The sequence below is a fragment of the Schistocerca cancellata genome, chromosome 3 (genome assembly GCF_023864275.1).
Source record: "Schistocerca cancellata isolate TAMUIC-IGC-003103 chromosome 3, iqSchCanc2.1, whole genome shotgun sequence".
NCBI classification, from domain to species: Eukaryota; Metazoa; Arthropoda; class Insecta; order Orthoptera; family Acrididae; genus Schistocerca; species Schistocerca cancellata.
In genome coordinates, this window is record NC_064628.1 from 689,963,227 (window position 1) to 689,984,831 (window position 21,605).

The following is a 21,605-nucleotide window of genomic DNA, read 5'->3' on the forward strand; positions in this document are numbered from 1 at the left end:
TTATGGGCAGACACTTTTGAAGATGATGACAGGAAAGGGATGTGATAGAAGGTGAATTTGGTAGACACATATCATTTCAAAATAAAATTTATGGTAATTAAATACAGATATGCAGGTGAGCTTTCGACTTTCACCTGCTTTATTTCTTCATTGATTGTCCTCGGTGTCAACATACTGTACTGCTACACTGGCTGAAAAATGAGGAACAGACACTGTTGTTGTTTTAGCATGTGGCCTATTAAACTTATTTCACAGTTAAGTGGGTGCATTGTTGTTGCTTTAACCAACACCGGTTTTCGTCTGAAACTCGGCCATGGACTGACTGTCTCGGGACCAAATATTGGGCCCTTATATATCATCAGACTAATAGGCACTGAAACTACACATTGTTCAATGTTTAATTTACAGAAATTACAATTAAAACATACTTTATTCAATGAACTGAATCTATAAAAAAAATTGTTCTTTTTAACATTTTCCTCCACTACAAGGATTAAGACAAATTATTTGTTTATGTGATGAAATTAACATATTTAATTATAAAAATAATACTTTTGACAAAATTGGTCATTACTTTGGGATTAATTAAGGGCTGGCTTGGCTAACGTGTTTCTGAATGGAGCCAAATCAATACTTAAAGAATGCTATTAGTTGTTCCTCCAAATGTTTATAATTATTGTAGAATTTATATTTGTTTATAACAATAGAATTGAAGTTATGAAACAATTACTGATTTCAGTCTATAACAAAAGATACTAACTAGGAATAGTCAAAATAAATTAGAAAATCAATTACATACATAAAACTAAGCACAAAATTAATCTGGTGCTATATGTTTTAAAACTGAGGGTCAACCTGTCTCTTTTATGAAAATACAGATTATACTCATGTATGTTGATAGTAATTAGTCAAGAATAAAAAAAAATGAATTTTAAGGAGGCAGATGGCAAAATAGGAGGGGAAGTAAAATTATCCGAGCTTGCGTCATCACAAGCTGAGTGATAGGTTGCAATCTGAACGGGGCCTAAATAATAAATTCCCTTTTTGAAGATGCGGTTGAATATTTTTAATGTTGGTGTGTTCAGTGAATGGAAAAAAAATTGTTGGTGTCCTTAAACTTTTTGGCATTATCATTTTGGATAATTTCTTGAATATATGCTTATCTCTCAAGATCATCACTTTTTGGAAGTACAGTTGCAGCTGAACTTTTAGCGACTGGAGAAAACTTCTTTCTTGATCTGAGAAAACAAAACACTAACGTAAATTAATAGCATTCTTTGTTATAAGCTATTGTAACTTACCTTACTTATAATGAATAAATGAGATTGTTCAGCTTCACACTGATAGAATTGTCTACAAGGACTCTGCAAGTGGTTGTACAGTGCATGGCAGAGGGTACATCATACCAATAATATATATTTTCTATGCTATTCCTTTTGTGTATTTAGTGAGAGGGAAAACTTACTGTTTATGTACCCCTATAGTTACCTTACACTCACTTACCTTATTGTCATCATCCTTACCCAAGATTGGTGGCAGCATAATAAGCACACTCTCTTCCTTGATCATATGTTCCCTAAATTTCTCAAACAGGAAGTTGTGAAATCTAAGTTTCCTGAGATTTTGTGTTTCACTTTCATATCAGCTGTATTGACTTGTTAGGATCCTAACAGTGCACATTATCTATATGTTCCAAAAAGCCAAGAACAAAAATATGATTTTTTAGGGAGTTGTATCTCAGTTTGTATCAATCAGAGATATAAGGGGTCAAGAGGTTTGGATAGTCCTTGGCCTAGTGATCATTTGTATATATATCGGAAGAACGGGCATACTGTAGCTGACCTACTGAACAGGATCAAAATTTAAATGTTACACACTTCCTCGAGCTCAGGCAAATTGAGATAATAGGTTGGGTCTTCTCCATTGGGTGTGGTGTAGGGTGGGGTTTAGGTGGCTTATAAAAGCACAATCGATTCATGAGTGGTTTTCAAGAACACCAGTTTTTACCCTTTTTTTGCACTGTGGGCAGCAATAATGCAAATAACTAAACATAGCAAATGGCTCAAAATTTAATTGTTTATTCCTTAGATGTTTATCTAGAAGTACCATTTTCCTATTTTCGAAAACCTTTCTCTGTTATCAAGATACACCCATAAAACCATTTTTCGGTACCAAAAATATCAGTTGTGCAGATAGTTACTTCTGTAATTTGTGTTCCTGGCAAATCATTGAAATTTCTACCACATTTTGTTAAGGAGATGTTCTCAGGTAATCCTGAAACTTTTTTCAGTATCATTATCCATTACTCTGATCCAGAGGTTCAAAGTTACCATACTTAGGCATGTAATACCCAGTCTGAGGCATAAATGTAGTTTTAACTGCCATAGCAAAATTTTGTCATATGAATTTCTTTGTACTTGCAAATCAACAACATATTTTTATAGACCTAATTTAATTAAATTTTTATTGAGACATTGGAGTCTCATCATTACCCCATTTTTCTGTCTACCGTAGGAGTAGGTTAAAAATCATTCTTTATATAAAGTTGTGGAAAGTGAACTTGGGTTGGATGGGAGACAATTTTGTTTTAACATTATATTTTTGTTTATACATGTTGAAGTTTATAAATAAAGTGTCAAAACATTACTGACCTATAGAATTAGTTTATATAACTAGCACACCTTGCTGTAGCAGGAAAAAGAAGAGAACTGACCGAAAAATGGTCCTATTGGAGTGCTAAAAAGATAACTATGTTCCTCTGACAGAAAAGTGGGGAACCAGCTGCCTCAGTCCTTTAACCTTCCTCACCAGAAATTTTGGCATGAAAGGATATTCATCTTTTTTCAGCTGCAAGATAGTAGCAGAGAGAGACAGAGAGAGAGAGAGAGAGAGAGAGAGAGAGAGGGAGGGAGGGGGAGAGGGAGAGGGAGAGGGAGAGGGAGAGGGAGGGAGAGAGAGAGAGAGAGAGAGAGAGAGAGAGAGAGAGACAGACAGACAGACAGATAGACAGACAGACAGACAGACAGAGAGAGAGGGAGGGGGGGGGGGAAATGGTAGTAAAAGAGAGAGGGATGAATGAAGACAATAGCATTGGGGGCCAAAGACAGAGATAGTGATGGTCAGTGAGAGAAAGAGAAGATGAATGGACATAGTAACAGAGGGAGCAAGAGAGGGGACAGTGAAAATAAAAAAGGGATGAGTGGAGAGCCTACATAGGCTTAGCGTATCTGGACCATCCCAAACCAGCAAACTTTAAAACAGGGGTACAGGGGATGGTTTTTGGACCAAAATTTTAAATATGCGGGTGTAGGGGAAAAACTAAGTTGGATTCCCCCAAATTTTTGAACTGTAAAGGTATGTTAGAGCCATTGGCAGTGGGAAAAAGGCAAAAGGAGTCAATGTAAAAAATAGAGGAGACAATGTCAGTGGGAGAGAAAACGAGTGGAACAGAAACTGGCAGTGGAACAGAGGCAGTGAAAGTGGCAGAGAAGCGGACAGTGGTAAGAAAGAGGGGAGATAGAAAGGTATGAAGACAGTGATTGTGGAATAGAGAGACAAGGGAGAGAGAAAGGAGACAGTGGTAGAGAGAGGTACATATGGATAGTGGCAGTGAGAGGGAGGTGGTGAGTATGAAGGCTTAACTACAAAGAGAGACTAGACAAAAGGATTTAGAATGTTCTGTGTTAAAAAATCATAAATATGTTTGCATGCCAAAATTCTGGCTAGGAAGGCAGAATGAGGATTTAGGCAGCTGCTTCTGCACTTCTCTGCCAAGATCTTTTAAAAGAGGGTAAATATTCACCTCCTTTATGCTCTGACAGGAATATTTTCCACTGATGGAATAACACTCTAAGATTGGTTACAGTATCATCTTGTATCTGACTTTTTACATAGGCATTGCATTTTCCTAGAACCCTCCAACAAATGTCTTCACTTTGCCCTCTAGTATACTGCTTGCATGTGGTCATCACATTTCAAATTGCTTCTTAGTATTATCCCTAAATACTTATGACTTGACATGCCCACGGTGTTCACCATCAATCTTCCAATTGGATGCTTATTGATTTTTTTTTCTCTTTGTTAGAGGCATTACCTTACATTTATACACAATGTAGATTCATCACACCAGGTGGAATTTATGTTAAGATCTTTCTACATATTCGTATCATCCAAGATAATATTCTCCTGTAGAATGTTTGTCGAGAACATTACAATCATATCTTGGTTAGCAGTTGGTGATTTTGGTAGTGTTAAAGGCGTTCGTAAACCTAGGAACACAGAATGTGTCTGTTAACCTCCATCTGTTCATAAGATGTCGTGTATGAATGAAGCAAGCTATGTTTCACATGAGTAGTTTTTCTTGAAGCCATGCTAATTCTTAAAGAGCAACTTGTTTTCCTCAGATAACAACATAATTTGTGAGCATAAAATATGCTGTAGGATCCTGCAATAGACAGACATCAGCAATATTGGTGTGTAATTATATGCATCTGATCTTCCACCCACTTGGAAACAGAGTGACCTTTGCTCTTCCCCAGTTACTGCAGATTGCTTGCTGTGCCTATTCTCAAAAAATATGAGCTAAGTGCATAAAGTATGAGGTATAGTCATAAAGTTTTAAATAGAACCTCGGATCCATCTAAACTTTTATCAGTGCATTTTGTTATTTTGTTTTGGACACTATAGCGGCATGCTACGATGTCCTGGCATGGTTATTTCAGAACTGTAGACATGTTCCAACAAACAAATGACTTTAAGTAAATAGCCTAATTTTTTGTTTCGTTTATTCAAGTGTGATTAAAACTTTTGCCATGTCTTATACACTGGTGTGCAAAACTTAAGAATGAAAGTAACTTTTGCCTGATGTGTTACTGCCAAGTAACATAGCTCGACGAAACTTGGCCCTTAAATAAAAAGAATGGTATAGTACAGAAGGCAACTGAAAGAAATATGCAGTGAGACAAACAGAACTGACACTTTTATTCCACCTTCTTGCAGAGGTGGGGATTCCACCGTCACGAGTTTTGCACTAACAACAGCTAATATCTTATGCACTCCGCATTCGCTGCACCTCAAAGCACCCTAATTATGGTCTTCTTTATCCAGACACGGAGATCAACCTCCTGCGGCAGTGGTCACGATGTGGACTTACTGTGGCTGACCGCATTCAGTCGCTTTTTTCTGAGCTCCAGCACTTCCCTTCACCGCATCTTTTCTCTGCTCATGCACGTACCCCTCCGGGGTGTGTCTCTTGGCCACAGCTCTGTCTTGATCTCTCCGCCGATTCAAAGGATTCTGTCCCTCCAGAGGCCCTTCACCACCAATTCTACTGTCTCAGTTCATTCCAGGGTGCAGAAGTGATTTATACTGATGGCTCCATGTTGCTGGTCACACTGGTTTTGCTTACACCTATGCGAGACACATAGAACTTCGTTCCTTGCCAGATGGCTGTAGTGTTTTTACTGCAGAATTGGTGGCCATCTTTTGCACACTGGACCATGTCCGCTTCTGCTCAGGACTGTCCTTTACTATCTGTAGTGACTCCTTGAGCAGTTTGCAAGCTATCGGCCAGTGCTTCCCTCACCACCCATTGGTCATAGCAATCCAGGACTCCTTTCTCTCCTCGATCAGTGTGGATGCTCAGTGGTTTTCATTTGGACCCCAGGCCATGTTAGGATCCCTAGCAATAAACTTGCCAATAGACTGGCTAAATTGGCTACTAACAGGCCATCTCTTGCTATTGGCATTCCGGAAATAGACCTTCGCCTGGCATTACGTCGTCAGGTTTTGAGACTTTGGAATGCAGAACGGCACACACTTTCTTTGCCGAACAAGCTCAGGGTGATAAAGGATTCTACAACTATGTGGTGGTCCTCCTTACAGGCCTCTTGTAAGGCCTCTGTCGTCCTTTGCCGGCTCCACATCGGCCATACTTGGCTGACTCATGGTTATCTCCTCCGTCATGAGGACTCTCCTCTCTTGCATTGCGGATTGTTGTTGACTGTGGTTCACTATTTACTGGACTGTCCCAACTTAACCACCCTGCGACGGACTCTTAGCTTTCCTGACTTGCTACCCTTGGCATTAGCTGCCAATGCCTCAGTGGCTGATCTCATTTTATGGTTTCTTCATGATGGGGCTTTTTATTGCTTTATTTAACAGTGGGACCTTCAACCTTATTGGTGGGTGGAGGGGATGGCAGGCAGTCTTGCTCCCCCCCCTTCACCCTGATTGGACTGGCTTCAACTGGGGTTGGGGGTTCACCCCCTCTCTCTGCCTTCCCTCTCCTTTCCTTATGGGGTCTGTTTCATCTTGAGTGTCTATCTTGTCTACCTGTGCTTCTTCCTTCGTGCTCCTGTCATTCGTTGCTTTCTTTCTATCCTCTCTTCTTCTGCCTTCTTCCTTCCTTCTCTGTCAATTGTTTGTAATTTTATGGCCATTGTAGTTCCTTCTTACAGTGTGAAGTTTTATCGGTTTTAGTTATTCCAAGGTCAGAGGGACTGATGACTGCATAGTTTGGTCCCTTCTCCAATCCAGCCAACCAACCAACTAACTTTTATTCAAAAGCAATGATTATGTTGAAATCACTGCATTCATGATGGCATGTTCATGATTATTCCTGGGCATTATAAAAGGTGGGGAGACACTTCTTAATACGGTGTGTGACTGCCATGGACAGGAATTCATCCTCAGCAGCATGCTCCCATGCTAGTCCCAAGGGTGGTAAGGAGTTCTTGTGGTAGGCTTCCATTCCTCCTCCAGCCCGCTTGCCAACTGGATGGTGGTCATTGGTGCATGGGGATGTGCTGCAATACGTCTCCCCAATGCATCCCAGATGAGTTCGATAAGATTATAAAGTCCAGGGAAATTTGCAGACAAGTCAGTTCGCCAAATATTTTCTCATTCCAAGAGCTTCACCACGTGCACTGTTCAATGTGGGGAGCATTGTCATTCATAAAAATGAAGTAAAGGTGGAATGCAACCCTGAAGGTGCATATAGAGAGTAGTACAGTATCACAGTAATAATGACCAGTGAGATTATTGTGTTGAAAGACTTGGAGAGGTCAGTATACCCTTGTAACATTATACGTCCCCACCCCATAACACCTGGACCACAATCTTACAGCATTGTCAAACATGATCCTTTGGTGCTCCAGGTGTTCAGGTGTGGAGAGACAGAATGTTGCACTGATGTATGGAACTCCAAATCTGTGAACATGGTACCCTCACCAGTCGACATTGTGATACTGTACTCCTTCCTCATGTGTGTCATTTTGGGAATGTGTTCATCTCTTGGCCCTTTTTTTTTTTTTTTTTTTTTTTTTGTGAAAATGCATGACCACTTCAAAAATCACAGGCCCATGGAATGAGAGGATATTTGGCAAATGGAATGGCCGGCCCATTCCTCCTACTTAAATTGCATCAAGCACATGTTGGATGCATTGGGGAGACAAATTGCAGCACATCCACCTGTGCTAACAACCATCCAGCAGTTGTCAGCCAAGGTGCTGCAGGACCGGAACACACTACTACAATAACTCCTTACCAACCCTGTGCCCAGTGTGGGAGCATAGTGCAGACATGCATTGCCATCTGCAGTGGTTACACACCCTATTAACAACCATGTCTCACCTTTTGTAATGTCTGGGGAACCATCATGAATCACGATGACTGTTGTGCAACCATTGTCTCTGGATAAAAATGTAATTTCTGTTCCTCTGTTTGCACATTTCTTTCAGTTATCTTCTGTCTTATACTGTAGTAGTTCTTTCATTGTGTGGTCAAAATTTCATGAGCTGTGTTACTTGACAGTGATATGTCATGTGAAAGTTACTTTCATCCTTTAGTTTTGCACACCAGTGTATTACAGTAAATCCCCAATTTTGCTTTCTTCCATTTTACAGTTTCCTACTTTTTATGTTCAGTTTTGTTAGTCCCAACAAAAGTCCTGTTCTCTCAATACATAGCTTTCCTGTTAACGAGTCTGTGTTAAAACATTTCCCAAATTTTAAGTTTTCTTTGCTGTTACCTCTGCCTTCAGCATTGATTTTTGTACAAATTTATGTAAAAAGTGCATTGTATTCCTGCTCAAAGTCAGCTTTGGAATAAAGGAGAAAATGCACACTATACGCAAAGTTATTGACTGTATTAAATAGCTTTAGCATGGTAACCAAGATTTTCATTGTCGGTGTGTTGGGTCACAGCCATCTGCAATGTTTGGAAGGGTGGGAAGTATGCTAAGTCACAGCCTTAATGATAGTCACAACCTGATAATCGTGACTCAAGTAGCAATCTTCCTTCTGCTCATTGCATTGTACTACAGCAGTTCTAATTTAATTTCAGTCATTTATACAAATAAACACCAAATTGAAGACAGCTGTCTCTGTGATGTTCTCTCACTAATTGTCATTACTTCCACAGGAAATACACTAGTCCGTATTAAGTGGGCAGTCTTAGATTGATGTGACCTGACATCAGACGTAAACATTTCTCCTCAAGATGCTCTGTAACATGATAATTTCCACCCTCTTTCTCACCCAGGACATCCCTGAGCTAAGTGACTTCCTTGTTGGCAATGAGCTGTAGATTTCTGCCTATTGTTTTCTGTTTACAAAGACTGCCAACTTTAGTGTTGTAGCCAGTATTGTGCTACAAGTTTTATTTACCATAATTTTATGATGATTATCAATGATGTGTCACATTAGAACATGAAAATCTTTTTAATGTGGTTTCACAAAAGATGTTTGCTTTACTGTTCTGTTTACACCATTGGACAAGATCAGAATGAAAAGGGCCCGCACACGTGTGTGTGTGTGTGTGTGTGTGTGTGTCAGCACTTGGCCATTGCCTTTGTGATTGATGCTGTGTATACTGTGGAGAGACAGTTAGAGCTAATTGCTCTTAGAAAGAAACAATATTTCTTATAATTTTATATTATTACACTGAAGAGCCAAAGAAACTAGTACACCTGCCTCTTATTGTGTACCCCCCCCCCCCTCCCCCGGTCATGCAGAAGTGCTGCAACATGAGGTGGCGTGGCCTTGACTAATGTCTGAAGTAGTGCTGGAGAGAATTGACACCATGAATCCTGCAGGGCTGTCCATAAATCCATGAGTATGATAGGGTGGTGATCTCTTCTGAACAGCATGTTGCAAGGCATCCCATTAATGTTCATGTCTGGGGGTGTTTGGTGGGCTGCGGAAGTGCTTAAACTCAAGAGTGTTCCTAGAGCCACTCTAGCAACTGTGGACATGTGGGGTGTCACATTGTCCTGCTGGAATTGTCCAAGTCTGTCAGAATGCACAAGGGACATGAATGGATGCAGGTCATCAAACAGGATGCTTACGTATGTGTCATGTGTCAGTCACATCTAGATGTATCAGGGGTTCCCTATCACTCCCAAGTGCACACCCCCCACACCATTACAGAACCTTCACCACATGCAGAATCCATGGGTTCATGAGGTTGTCTCCATACTCGTACTTGTCCATCCACTCGATACAATTTGTAATGAGATTCATCCGACCAGGCAACATATTTCCACTCATAAACAGTCCAATGTCAGTCCTGACGGGGGCCCGAGCGATGCATACAGCTTTTTGTCGTGCAGTCATCGAGGGTACACGAGTAGGCCTTTGGCTCTGAAAGCCCATATCGGTGGTGTTTTGTTGAATAGTTTGCACACTGACACTTGTTAATGGCCCAGCATAAAAATCTGCTGCAATTTGCGGAAGGGTTGCACTTCTGTCATGTTGAATGATTCTCTTCAGTTGTCATTGGTCCCGTTCTTGCAGGATCTTTTTCCAGCCGCAGTAATGTTGGAGATTTGATGTTTTACTGGATTCCTGGTATTCATGGTACACTTGTGAAATGGTTGTATGGGAAAATCCCCACTTCATTGCAACCTCAGAGATGCTGTGTCCCATCACTCATGCAGCTAATAAAACACCACATGCAAACTCAATTAAATCTTGATAACCTGCCATTGTAGCAGCAGCAACAGATCTGACAACTGCACCAGGCACTTGTTGTCTTGTATAGGCATTGCCAACTGTAGTGCCGTGTTCTGCCTGTGTACATATCTTTGTATTTGAATAAGCATGCCTGTACCAGTTTCTTTAGTGCTTCAGTGTATAATTTTAATTAAAATTTAAGTACAGTTCTAATTTCATATTTTGAACAATGTAAAGAGGATGATAGTAACAGTGATTTGTTCATTTTTGCTTGTTGTGTTTCCTATGCTTTCCTGCATTTTACACCTTTTTGGGTCAGTCTGCTGAAAAGTGTAGAAAGGGGTTTTTACTGTAATTGTGTTTCAATACCAGCTGTGCTAATGAGTCTCTGTCATTTGTGTGCCGGCTGCAGTGGCTGAGCGGTTCTAGGCGCTTCAGTCTGGAACTGCGTGACCGTTACGGTCGCAGGTTCGAATCCTGCCTCGGGCATGGATGTGTGTGATGTCCTTAGGTTAGTTAGGTTTAAGTAGTTCTAAGTTCTAGGGGACTGATGACCTTATATGTTAAGTCCTATAGTGCTCAGAGCCATTTGAACCATTTTATCATTTGTGTTTCACTGCTGTCATCACACACTAGTACAGTAGTATCCTCCTATGTAATAAATACCTGTATAAATGCCAAATTTAGTATTTTCAAAGGAAAATGCAGTGAAGAAAACTAATAAAAAATTGCTGATCATACTTACTTTCAGGAGGTGAAATTTGTGGCACTGCTGATAGACACAAAAAAGTGACATGTGCTCTCTTCCAGTGGTGTGCGTGCGTGCGTGTGTGTACGTACTAATAGTCCCTTCAACAGGGATAAGAGAGAGATAGTTTGGAGAAGGTTAAAGGGAAAGGGCGGGTCACTCCAACTTCTGGATAAGAGGGGACTCATCTGTGGTGACGTGGTTAGGCAAGGACACTTAATGCTCTAAACATTATTCAGTAGCTTTATTGATAGAGGAGTGCTCTATCAACACTGGTTTACAATGCATATTTGTCTTCCCTGCACCCTCCCACCCACTCCCCTACTATACACTGAAGGTAATGGGGCAAACAGTTGGGACATTCATTAAATTAGTTAGCATTTTGTTCCCATGGTGTTGTGCACAGGATCCATCATGTGCTTAAAGCATAGAAATTAGTGAAGGTTAACAGAAAAATAATCTTCAAGAAAATAATTTCCATGTTCAGAGTTGTGAGAGCAGGCATCACTAAATTCACAAAGTATCGATATTAATATGTTGTTGGGTGGCCAGTATATAGTTTCATTCTTGTCACTGAGAATTGTTGCTTTTTAGGCGCAGTTGTGAAAATTCTGAAAGTATACATACACCTTCAGTATGAACTTTTTTAATATAGATTATTCAGGATGAAATGTAAAGGAACCACCTGTTCAAAGAGAGATTATATATTGTTGTCATTAATGTAGTTGTTTTTCCTTTTTAGGTACTTAGTTGTTTTATCCAAACACCTGAAAAAAATGTAACATTATCCACATTCTGATTAGGCATACTTCTACCATGTAGATGTCCGATGCTATGCTCCACTTCCTGGGAACCTTCCTTACCTCACCCACTAAATCTAAGTCATAAGTGTAACTGTTATCAAACTTCATTTACTTGCATCACCTTCGGGCGCTGATAACCTCGCTGTTGTGTGCCCTAAAACACCAATCATCATCACCATTGCATCACCTTGTTTTAAAGCCCTTCTGTTTATATCTAGAAAGAGTGAGTAATAATTTCATGCTGATTCTTTCTCAGATGCCATTTTTGTCACACTTTAGCGTTCCTTACCTTGATATGCCTAGTTGTACTTATCTTTCCTTTATTTTTCTATCCCTGCTCACTGTGTGGATCGTTTGGTGATATTTTCCAGATAAACAATCAGAAACTGAGTGTGACGATGGACAATGTAGCACTGTGTGTATTACAGAATGCCGATGGAAAGTGGAAACCAAAGGATAGATCAAGGTAAATCATTAAATTACTTGAAAATAGTGTGAACACAATGTGATTATGGTAGTTTGTCACTACGAAGATTAAGTTTTAACCATATCTGTGCTGTCACATTATCTGTGAGCAGTGTGTGCTCTGCAGACAAAACTGTTACTCGTGGTAGAGTTGGACATGTGTATAGCAAGATAGTTTAGTAAAATTTATCAACTGTTAACATAATTCTCTTCAAATTATACTTCAGTATCGGTCCTAACCATATATGCACTGCTGGAAAAAATATTAGTACATGTGGAAAGATGACATCGGTTTTGATCCGATGACAGCATATGCCACCTGAGGAATAGTGGATGTACTGATACTGGTTTCAGTGTCATGTGCTAAAGGTAGCATAGTGGAATAGCTACCAGAGCACCATCTGTGTCTACCGTTTAATAGTGAATGCTCACAGCCTAAAGGCTCAGTGTGATGCAGACACGTGAAACAGGTAGGCAACCATAACATGGAGATGCACTTGTGCTTCCTACAACCAACTGTGTGAGTTTGAAACGGGTCAAATTGTGGCTTTCAGAGTGGCAGATGGTTTTTCTGGAAAATTGCTACACAAGTTGGATGTGCTGTGTCAGTTGTGGTCACGTGACTGTTCTCACACCTGTAGATGAAGCTCTGGACATCCATGCAGTACAGACACCGGCCATGATCATCGTATTGTAATAAAGGCAGCAATGACAGACTGTACAGCTGCCACAGTACAAATAAGAAGGTTTTTGAGACCAGATGTGTCAACACGAACTGTCATGAGCTGGTTTTCAGCAGTGGGCACACAGATCTATAGTCTGTTTTCCATTCACAGCACAGCATCGACATGCACGGCTCGAGTGATATTGCCAGAGGATCACTTGGAACATGGAAAGCACCCCCCAACCCTCAGGCCTTATGGTCTGTGGTGTGAGAAGATACAACACTCATTTACCTTGGTGTTTTGGAAAGGGACACTAATTAGTGCTCGGTATGTGCAGAATGTTATAGATATGTTCTTTTGCTGTTCTTGCAACAGGAGGGTGAAATGTCATTCCCTGCCCGTGAAACTCAGTGTGCTCCACAACATGAGCAGCAACTTCCCTGCCGAGCACGCTCTCTGGACTTGTCTCCAGTGGAGCACATGGGTGATATGATGGGATGAGAAGTGACTCGTGCAACTCTTCAACCAACAACTCTTACAGAACTAACTGTATGCCAGAGTCGGTGCCTGCAGAGGCTACACAATGTACTGATATGGTTGCTTCAGCATGGGTTGAAACCTGGTATCTCAGATCTGCTTGTGCTGTTGATCTGTAAATGTAATCTTTTCATGTACTCCATATGCACTGTTGCAACAATAAATCTTGAGTAAAATGGAAGCCTCTAAGAGTGTGTACTAACATTTTTCCAGTGGTATATTTCTTTCCTGTTAATTTAATGGAGTATTGTGGTTCATTGTTGATGAAAATTATAGGTCAGTTGATGACAGTGACATTGTTGCACATAAGAAGTTGCTGTTTCTTCCCATAAAAAATTTGCTTACTAACCATCAGTGAGTAGAAACTAAGGTTTAAGTATGAATTAAATAATTAGTAGTTTTTTTTACTATGCATGAGAATTAGTAAAGATATATTAATCTTTTGTTGTTGTTTCCGTGCCTGCACTTCATCTAACTGCCGAGCATAATGTTAACAGAACTCACTATGGACCATGTTTAGTACTAGTGAATAACTAAGTACAAAAATCTACATAGTGGTATAAAAATATCATCTGCATTGCTGCACAGCACCTGTAAGCAGTATATCATATGTGAAATTTTTGTAATAAGTTCTTAAGTTCTATCTTAGGTCAAGTAATAACTATTATTCCGGCTAATTTTATGTATTAGGGCTTTAGTTGATAGCCTTGACTGTAGATTGAAACTAGTTACAGTTTTGAATAAATGGAGTCTCAAACAAAAGTATGACACCTCGTGATTTGCAAAGACAAAGACATAAATTGCCAGGGACTCTTTAATAATGGGTTGGAAAATAAAAAAGAAATTAAATCATCAGTGTTAAAATGCTATAATAGATTTGTTGCTCAATAATAGGATGGACCCCCTCCCCCCCATGAACCATGGACCTTGCCGTTGGTGGGGAGGCTTGCGTACCTCAACAATACAGATAGCCGTACCGTAGGTGCAACCACAACAGAGGGGTATCTGTTGAGAGGCCAGACAAATGTGTGGTTCCTGAAGAGGGGCAGCAGCCTTTTCAGTAGTTGCAGGGGCAACAGTCTGCATGATTGACTGATCTGGCCTTGTAACAATAACCAAAACGGCCTTGCTGTGCTGGTACTGCGAACGGCTGAAAGCAAGGGGAAACTACAGCCGTAATTTTTCCCGAGGACATGCAGCTCTACTGTATGATTAAATGATGATGGCGTCCTCTTGGGTAAAATATTCCGGAGGTAAAATAGTCCCCCATTCGGATCTCCGGGCGGGGACTACTCAGGAGGACGTCGTTATCAGGAGAAAGAAAACTGGCGTTCTACGGATCGGAGCGTGGAATGTCAGATCCCTTAATCGGGCAGGTAGGTTAGAAAATTTAAAAAGGGAAATGGATAGGTTAAAGTTAGATATAGTGGGAATTAGTGAAGTTCGGTGGCAGGAGGAACAAGACTTTTGGTCAGGTGATTACAGGGTTATAAATACAAAATAAAATAGGGGTAATGCAGGAGTAGGTTTAATAATGAATAAAAAAATAGGAGTGCGGGTTAGCTACTACAAACAGCATAGTGAACGCATTATTGTGGCCAAGATAGACACAAAGCCCATGCCTACTACAGTAGTACAAGTTTATATGCCAACTACCTCTGCAGATGATGAAGAAATAGATGAAATGTATGATGAGATACAAGAAATTATTCAGGTAGTGAAAGGAGACGAAAATTTAATAGTCATGGGTGACTGGAATTCGTCAGTAGGAAAAGGGAGAGAAGGAAACATAGTAGGTGAATATGGATTGGGGGGAAGGAATGAAAGAGGAAGCCGCCTTGTAGAATTTTGCACAGAGCATAACTTAATCATAACCAACACTTGGTTCAAGAATCATAAAAGAAGGTTGTATACCTGGAAGAATCCTGGAGATACTAGTAGGTATCAGATAGATTATATAATGGTAAGACAGAGATTTAGGAACCAGGTTTTAAATTGTAAGACATTTCCTGGGGCAGATGTGGATTCTGACCACAATCTATTGGTTATGAACTGCAGATTGAAACTGAAGAAACTGCAAAAAGGTGGGAATTTAAGGAGATGGGACCTGGATAAACTGAAAGAACCAGAGGTTATAGAGAGTTTCAGGAAGAGCATAAGGGAACAATTGACAAGAATGGGGGAAAGAAATACAGTAGTAGAAGAATGGGTAGCTTTGAGGGATGAAATAGTCAATGCAGCAGAGGATCAAATAGGTAAGAGGACGAGGGCTAGTAGAAACCCTTGGGTAACAGAAGAAATATTGAATTTAATTGATGAAAGTAGAAAATCGGCAGGAAGTGCAAAATGGCTAATCAGGGATGGCTAGAGTACAAATGTAAGGGTGTAGAGGCTTATCTCACTAGTGGTATGATAGATACTGCCTACAGGAAAATTAAAGAGACCTTTGGAGAAAGGAGAACCACTTGCATGAATATCAAGAGCTTCGATGGAAACCCAGTTCTAAGCAAAGAAGGGAAAGCAGAAAGGTGGAAGGAGTATATAGAGGGTCTACACAAGGGCGATGTACTTGAGGACAATATTATAGAAATGGAAGAGGATGTAGATGAAGATGAAATGGCAGATACGGTACTGCGTGAAGAGTTTGACAGAGCAATGAAACACCTGAGTCGAAACAAGGCTCTGGGAGTAGACAACATTCCATTAGAACTACTGACGGCCTTGGGAGAGCCAGTCCTGACAAAACTCTTACCATCTGGTGAGCAAGATGTATGAGACAGGTGAAATACCCTCAGACTTCAAGAAGAATGTAATAATTCCAATCTCAAAGAAAGCAGGTGTTGACAGATGTGAAAATTATTGAATTATCAGTTTAATAAGTCACAGCTGCAAAATACTAACGTGAATTCTTTACAGACGAATGGAAAAACTGATAGAAGCCGACCTTGGGGAAGATCAGTTTGGATTCCGTAGAAATGTTGGAACAAGTGAGGCAATACTGACCCTACGACTTATCTTAGAAGAAAAATATTAAGGAAAGGCAAACCTACATTTCTAGCATTTGTAGACTTAGAGAAAGCTTTTGACAATGTTGATTGGAATACTCTTTCAAATTCTGAAGGTGGCAGGGGTAAAATACAGGGAGCGAAAGGCTATTTACAATTTGTACATAAAGCAGATAGCAGTTATAAGAGTTGAGGGACATGAAAGGGAAGCAGTGGTTGAGAAGGGAGTGAGACAGGGTTGTAGCCTATCCCCGATGTTATTCAATCCGTATATTGAGCAAACAATAAAAGAAACAAAAGAAAAGTTCGGAGCAGGTATTAAAATCCATGTACAAGAAATAAAAACTTTGAGGTTTGCCGATGACATTGTAATTCTGGCAGAGACAGCAAAGGACTTGGAAGAGCAGTTGAATGGATTGGACAGTGTCTTGAAGGAAGGATATAAGATGAACATCAACAAAAGGAAAACGAGGATAATGGAATGTAGTCGAATTAAGTCAGGTGATGCTGAGGGAATTAGATTAGGCAATGAGACACTTAAAAGTAGTAAAGGAGTTTTGCTATTTGGGGAACAAAATAACTGATGATGGACGAAGTAGAGAGGATATAAAATGTAGACTGGCAATGACAAGGAAAGCGTTTCTGAAGGAGAAACATTTGTTAACATCGAATATAGATTTAAATGTCAGGAAGTCGTTTCTGAGAGAATTTGTATGGAGTGTAGCTATGTGTGGAAGTGAAACGTGGACGATAAATAGTTTAGACGAGAAGAGAATAGAAGCTTTCGAAATGTGGTGCTACAGAAGAATGCTGAAGATTAGATGGGTAGATCACATAACTAATGAGGAGATATTGAATAGAATTGGGGAGAAGAGGAGCTTGTGGCACAACTTGACTAGAAGAAGGGATTGGTTGGTAGGACATGTTCTGAGACATCGAGGGATCACCAATTTAGTATTGGAGGGCAGTGTGGAGGGTAAAAATCGTAGTGGGAGACCAAGAGATGAATACACTAAGCAGATTCAGAAGGATGTAGGTTGCAGTAGGTACTGGGAGATGAAGAAGCTTGCACAGGATAGAGTAGCATAGAGAGCTGCATTAAACCTGTCTCAGGACTGAAGACTACAACACAATAGGATGGAGGAACAGTAAACATGTATGACTTTGTCGACTATTGCTTCTTGCGTTATTTGCCCTGAAACCTACTTTTTGTGACAGATAACCCTTTCCATGCAGTGTGATACAGTGTAACAGAAATTTGTTGTTACACGTAAATACTTGCTACATTCATCAATGCAGGAAAAATATGCATTAGCTTTATGTTTATTTGCTATATATAGTCTTGATTTTGTAATGTGATTTATGTGTAAGACTAGAGCAAAATTTTTATGTACTAGATTAAAATACGTAATACTGTAAGGTACTGGTCAGAAAAGAAAAATGACTGTGTATTCAAATAATTTGAGATAAGTTTTTCGCAATTAATTTTTTGCCTTAAGTAGCTGTGGTTCCTTTTTTCTGTTTAGACTTGAGATGTGTGTCTATTATGGGTGTGAAGTTAAGCCTACAGCCAGTGTGAAGGAAATATGAAACATATTGAGTTGTATTGATAATTTTCTTTTATGCAAATAAATTGTGGATTAAGGACTGTATAGTGTTACAGGAAACTGCACAAGTCTAGTTTTACTAATGGTAAATTCAAAATAGATCTATAATTTTGGAACAGGAGGGAGAAACAGTTCAATGAAAATTGATCGTAGAACTCCCCTGTCATTATGAGAGGAGATTGCTCAATAATGTAATTCCATTATATCAGTAATGTTCAAAATTTCAGTTGATAGAAATGGATGCTAAGACTGAACATCTATTAACAATAGGCTTTTCACACACAAATCTCAAAATTGCAGTAATAATAAAGGAAAGTTGGAAATTTGTTTTGTGAGTAATAAATGAAACTTACGCGAACTTTGATGTTAGTACCAAATAATTACTAGGAACATAAGAGAAATAGTAATGGTTTCTGCTCTGGAAATTTGTCTGAATTTATTATTGTAGAAGAGAAGTAAACTATCAGTATACAATTTTTGTATGTGCTGTTGTTTCAAAGTGCTAGAGAGATATATTGAAAAATCCCTATGTGACAGTGACCATTTTAAAGTGTTCATGTCACTTCTATGCCACCATTCATCAAGCCGACCATCACTTCAGAAGGCGAACTGGCAGACCTATACCAAGGATACCATCTTTGCAGCCTCCCCATCGGGAACCATCCATTATGTTCTCAAAGACATCTCTGTTGCTGTCATGCATGCTGCCGAAACATTGGTCCCACTTTCCAAGGGCACCGTCACATCAATGGTCAATTTTGTGGTGGTTGGAAGAAGTTGTATCAACAATCTGAGCTTGTTAAGGTGCTCTTCAACAATATAAGCAACACTCCATAGTGGCCTACTTATTATGTTTAAACTTTAAGCGGTTTGCATGGAGGGGCTCTGCTTAATTAAGCAAAGGAAGGAACAATGCTGGGACTGCTACGCTTCCTCTTTGGGAATGCATTGCATCTTCCTTCTAGGTATGGACAAAGATGACCTTCCAGACCGTCAGTGGCCAACAACCTTCTCTAGTCTCTTACTTAATGGTAGAGTCTCTGCAGACTCGTTTATCGGGAGGGGGTGGAGAGGGGGAGATATTTGAAAATTCATGCAATTCTTATAACTAAGTAGCCAATGATTTTGTTTTCAGTTTTTCTGTGGAGGCAAATTCGCTGGACTCTGCGGCTGTTTTAGTGCAGCAACGAGCTTATGAAGAACTAGTGGACTTCGACAATCATCTAGATGATATCTCACTGGACTGGACAAATGCTCAATTAAATGATATAATAGATAATGCAGTTCAGGTGGTAGGTTAAGAGATTGTATATATGTATATATTTTTAAAAAAGTCCCTGAGGTGATAACCAGATTATATATCATCTCAGGCTCATACCTCTGCATTTGTTGATGAGGAACAGAAAATTTATATTATTTATATAACTGCTGGACAGTTTTGTTGTTCTCAGACCAAGGATTGTGGATGAAGCACATCTTGAATATATCTGTGGCAATATTTTCCACGTGACAAGCACCTAAAATGTGATGACCTCCTTCACATCTCCAAGCATTCCAAGACTGGAAGTCATTCTCCTTTTTAAAGTGTTTAATGGTGTCAGTGATAGTAAATTAAATTTTCTGCTGACAGTAGGGCATTCTTGTTGTTTATCACTGACATTAAATTGCAAAAAGCACCATTTGCAAAAGATACATGTGCATATTCAATGTTGAGTTTGCTGTTAGACCATATGACATGTTGTAATATTTTGTAGCTTTGATTAGTATGTGCAACAGTGAATAGCTCCACTTCTTGTACCTTGTATTGTAATTTACACACAGTTTGTCTGAGCCAAAAATTGTGTGTCACTCAGATTTTGTGTGTGTTGTTATGATTTAATTATTGTGTATGGTTTGTTGGATTGTATATACAACTTTAAATTGACAGGATGGAATTTGAAATTAAACTTGTAAGTTGTTGAAATTTATACCATTCATAGATAATGTAAGGAAAAAAAAGTATTGTATTGATCCTTGCAACCTTGAGATTTCAAAGTCGTTAAATCTATTGGTACAGTTTTTTTTGTCTATCTATGTGAGTAGTAGATATTTTGACATGACGATTATATAAAAATGAGAAGATTTATCTACAGTTATTACATACAGATACAGGTACTGTCACATTCAGTCAAATTAGTCTGTTCTGCTCATGGAACTGATATTAGCTTATTTTGCCCCAAGCAGAACATTTGTTTCTAGAAACAATGACACAGGTTATCCAATCAGTTAACATATTGATTATGATATATTTCTGTGAGTGTAACATTTTATCACCTTACTAACAAGTAATTTCTTCTCAGAGATGAAAATTAACTGTCTGAACCTCAAAAGCTTATTCAGAAATTTTGAAGACTACACAGACTGCATACCTGATGTTCCTACACATGCAACAACAAACTCAAGAATTTGCTCTTGTTGGTTTACACACTCCTCCAGTTCTTCATAGTAATAGGAGATGTGTACATTTTTTGTGGTTTTCTTTTATTCCCCCATAGATAAATTATAAATTGTTATATGATTATAAAAGTGCCACAGGAGCAATTGCCTTTGGATTGTATATATCCTCATAGGGAAACAATAAGATTACTTCTCATGATAGTTAAATGTCCCTCACCCCCTGCCCCATACTCCATATCATTCCTACACAATACACCATTCTGTCACTCATTCGAATGCCTTGTGCTTTGCAACACCTGTACTCTTCTACACTTACCCCTCCATGTCATTGTCTCTTAGGTGATGAATATCATGTGAATTTATTTCTGATTGTTAGCTCCAGCTAACATAATCAGCAGAGCAAGACTTAGCAGTGAAAGCTACAGTTTTTTATAAGTCTTAATATCTATTCTCCCGTCACTCAGCAGTTTATATCCTATAATCAAGCTTATTTTGTTGACAGTTGTATAATCATCTTTTTTTGTAATTATGTCCATTCTTTCTCACCTTGTTCTTCCCATTTCACTGTGTTTCATTCTGTTGGTCAGTCTCTTTAAGTGGCATTTCCTCATATTTTCTCTCCAATTTTGCCACATCACTCTTGAACTTTTAATATGTGTGCCTTTGTTTCTGGTAACTATTTTACAATCACATAGCTCCACTATCCTGTTGCTCATCTATGTATACACTACATCCTCTGTAAGTCTTCTTACCCACATACCCACATCTGCATGCTCATAGTTACTGTAAAAAAAAAAAAGTGTAATTTATTTGTATTTGTAAGCTGGCGATAAGAACTTTTTTCTGCAGTGATTATCTTTACAGTCATGTACAACAGCAAATTTGCAGTTTTTGAATGTGAATTACAGTAATGGTTTTTGTACCACATAAGACATTGAGTACAAATACAAGAAAACACTTTCATAAAAATCAAAACATTATTATTATTATTATTGTTATTATTATTTGAGCTTTTCCTCATTACAGAGGCTTATCTCCAACACAATAATTTACTTGGAAATTACAATACAAACTTTTGTGGCGGCGTTCGTAGCGACAAACACTTCGCTGTAGAAACGGCTTACGAAGTCACCGCCACACTTTTAATAGCGGGCCGACCGGTCCGCTGGAACAGTGAACAGAAAGATGAAAACCCAAACACTCTGATTAAATAAAAGTCGGTACTTATCTTTATTAACGAAGATACAGAAACACAGTAGTGAACTCCGTGTCTACAGAAATCTGTCTAGTTCGAGTCGGAGCGGCTAGGTCAGCGTCGGCTGACGACAAACAACTACTCTGCTGCGATGAACACACAACTGACTAGCAAGTACACAAATCGGTGGC

At 39.3% G+C, this 21,605-nt stretch overlaps 1 protein-coding gene across 1 annotated transcript in view; it reads left to right on the forward strand.

Moving 5' to 3' along the window:
- Positions 1 to 21,094, forward strand: part of LOC126175675 (ER membrane protein complex subunit 8) — a 55,301-nt gene extending 34,207 nt beyond the window's left edge. The window contains exons 4-5 of the mRNA XM_049922599.1: positions 11,876 to 11,970; positions 18,919 to 21,094. Coding sequence (XP_049778556.1) covers positions 11,876 to 11,970; positions 18,919 to 19,084 — 261 coding nt within the window. The 3' untranslated portion in view covers positions 19,085 to 21,094. The remainder of the gene's footprint in view (positions 1 to 11,875; positions 11,971 to 18,918) is intronic.
- The last annotated feature ends 511 nt before the right edge of the window (positions 21,095 to 21,605 follow it).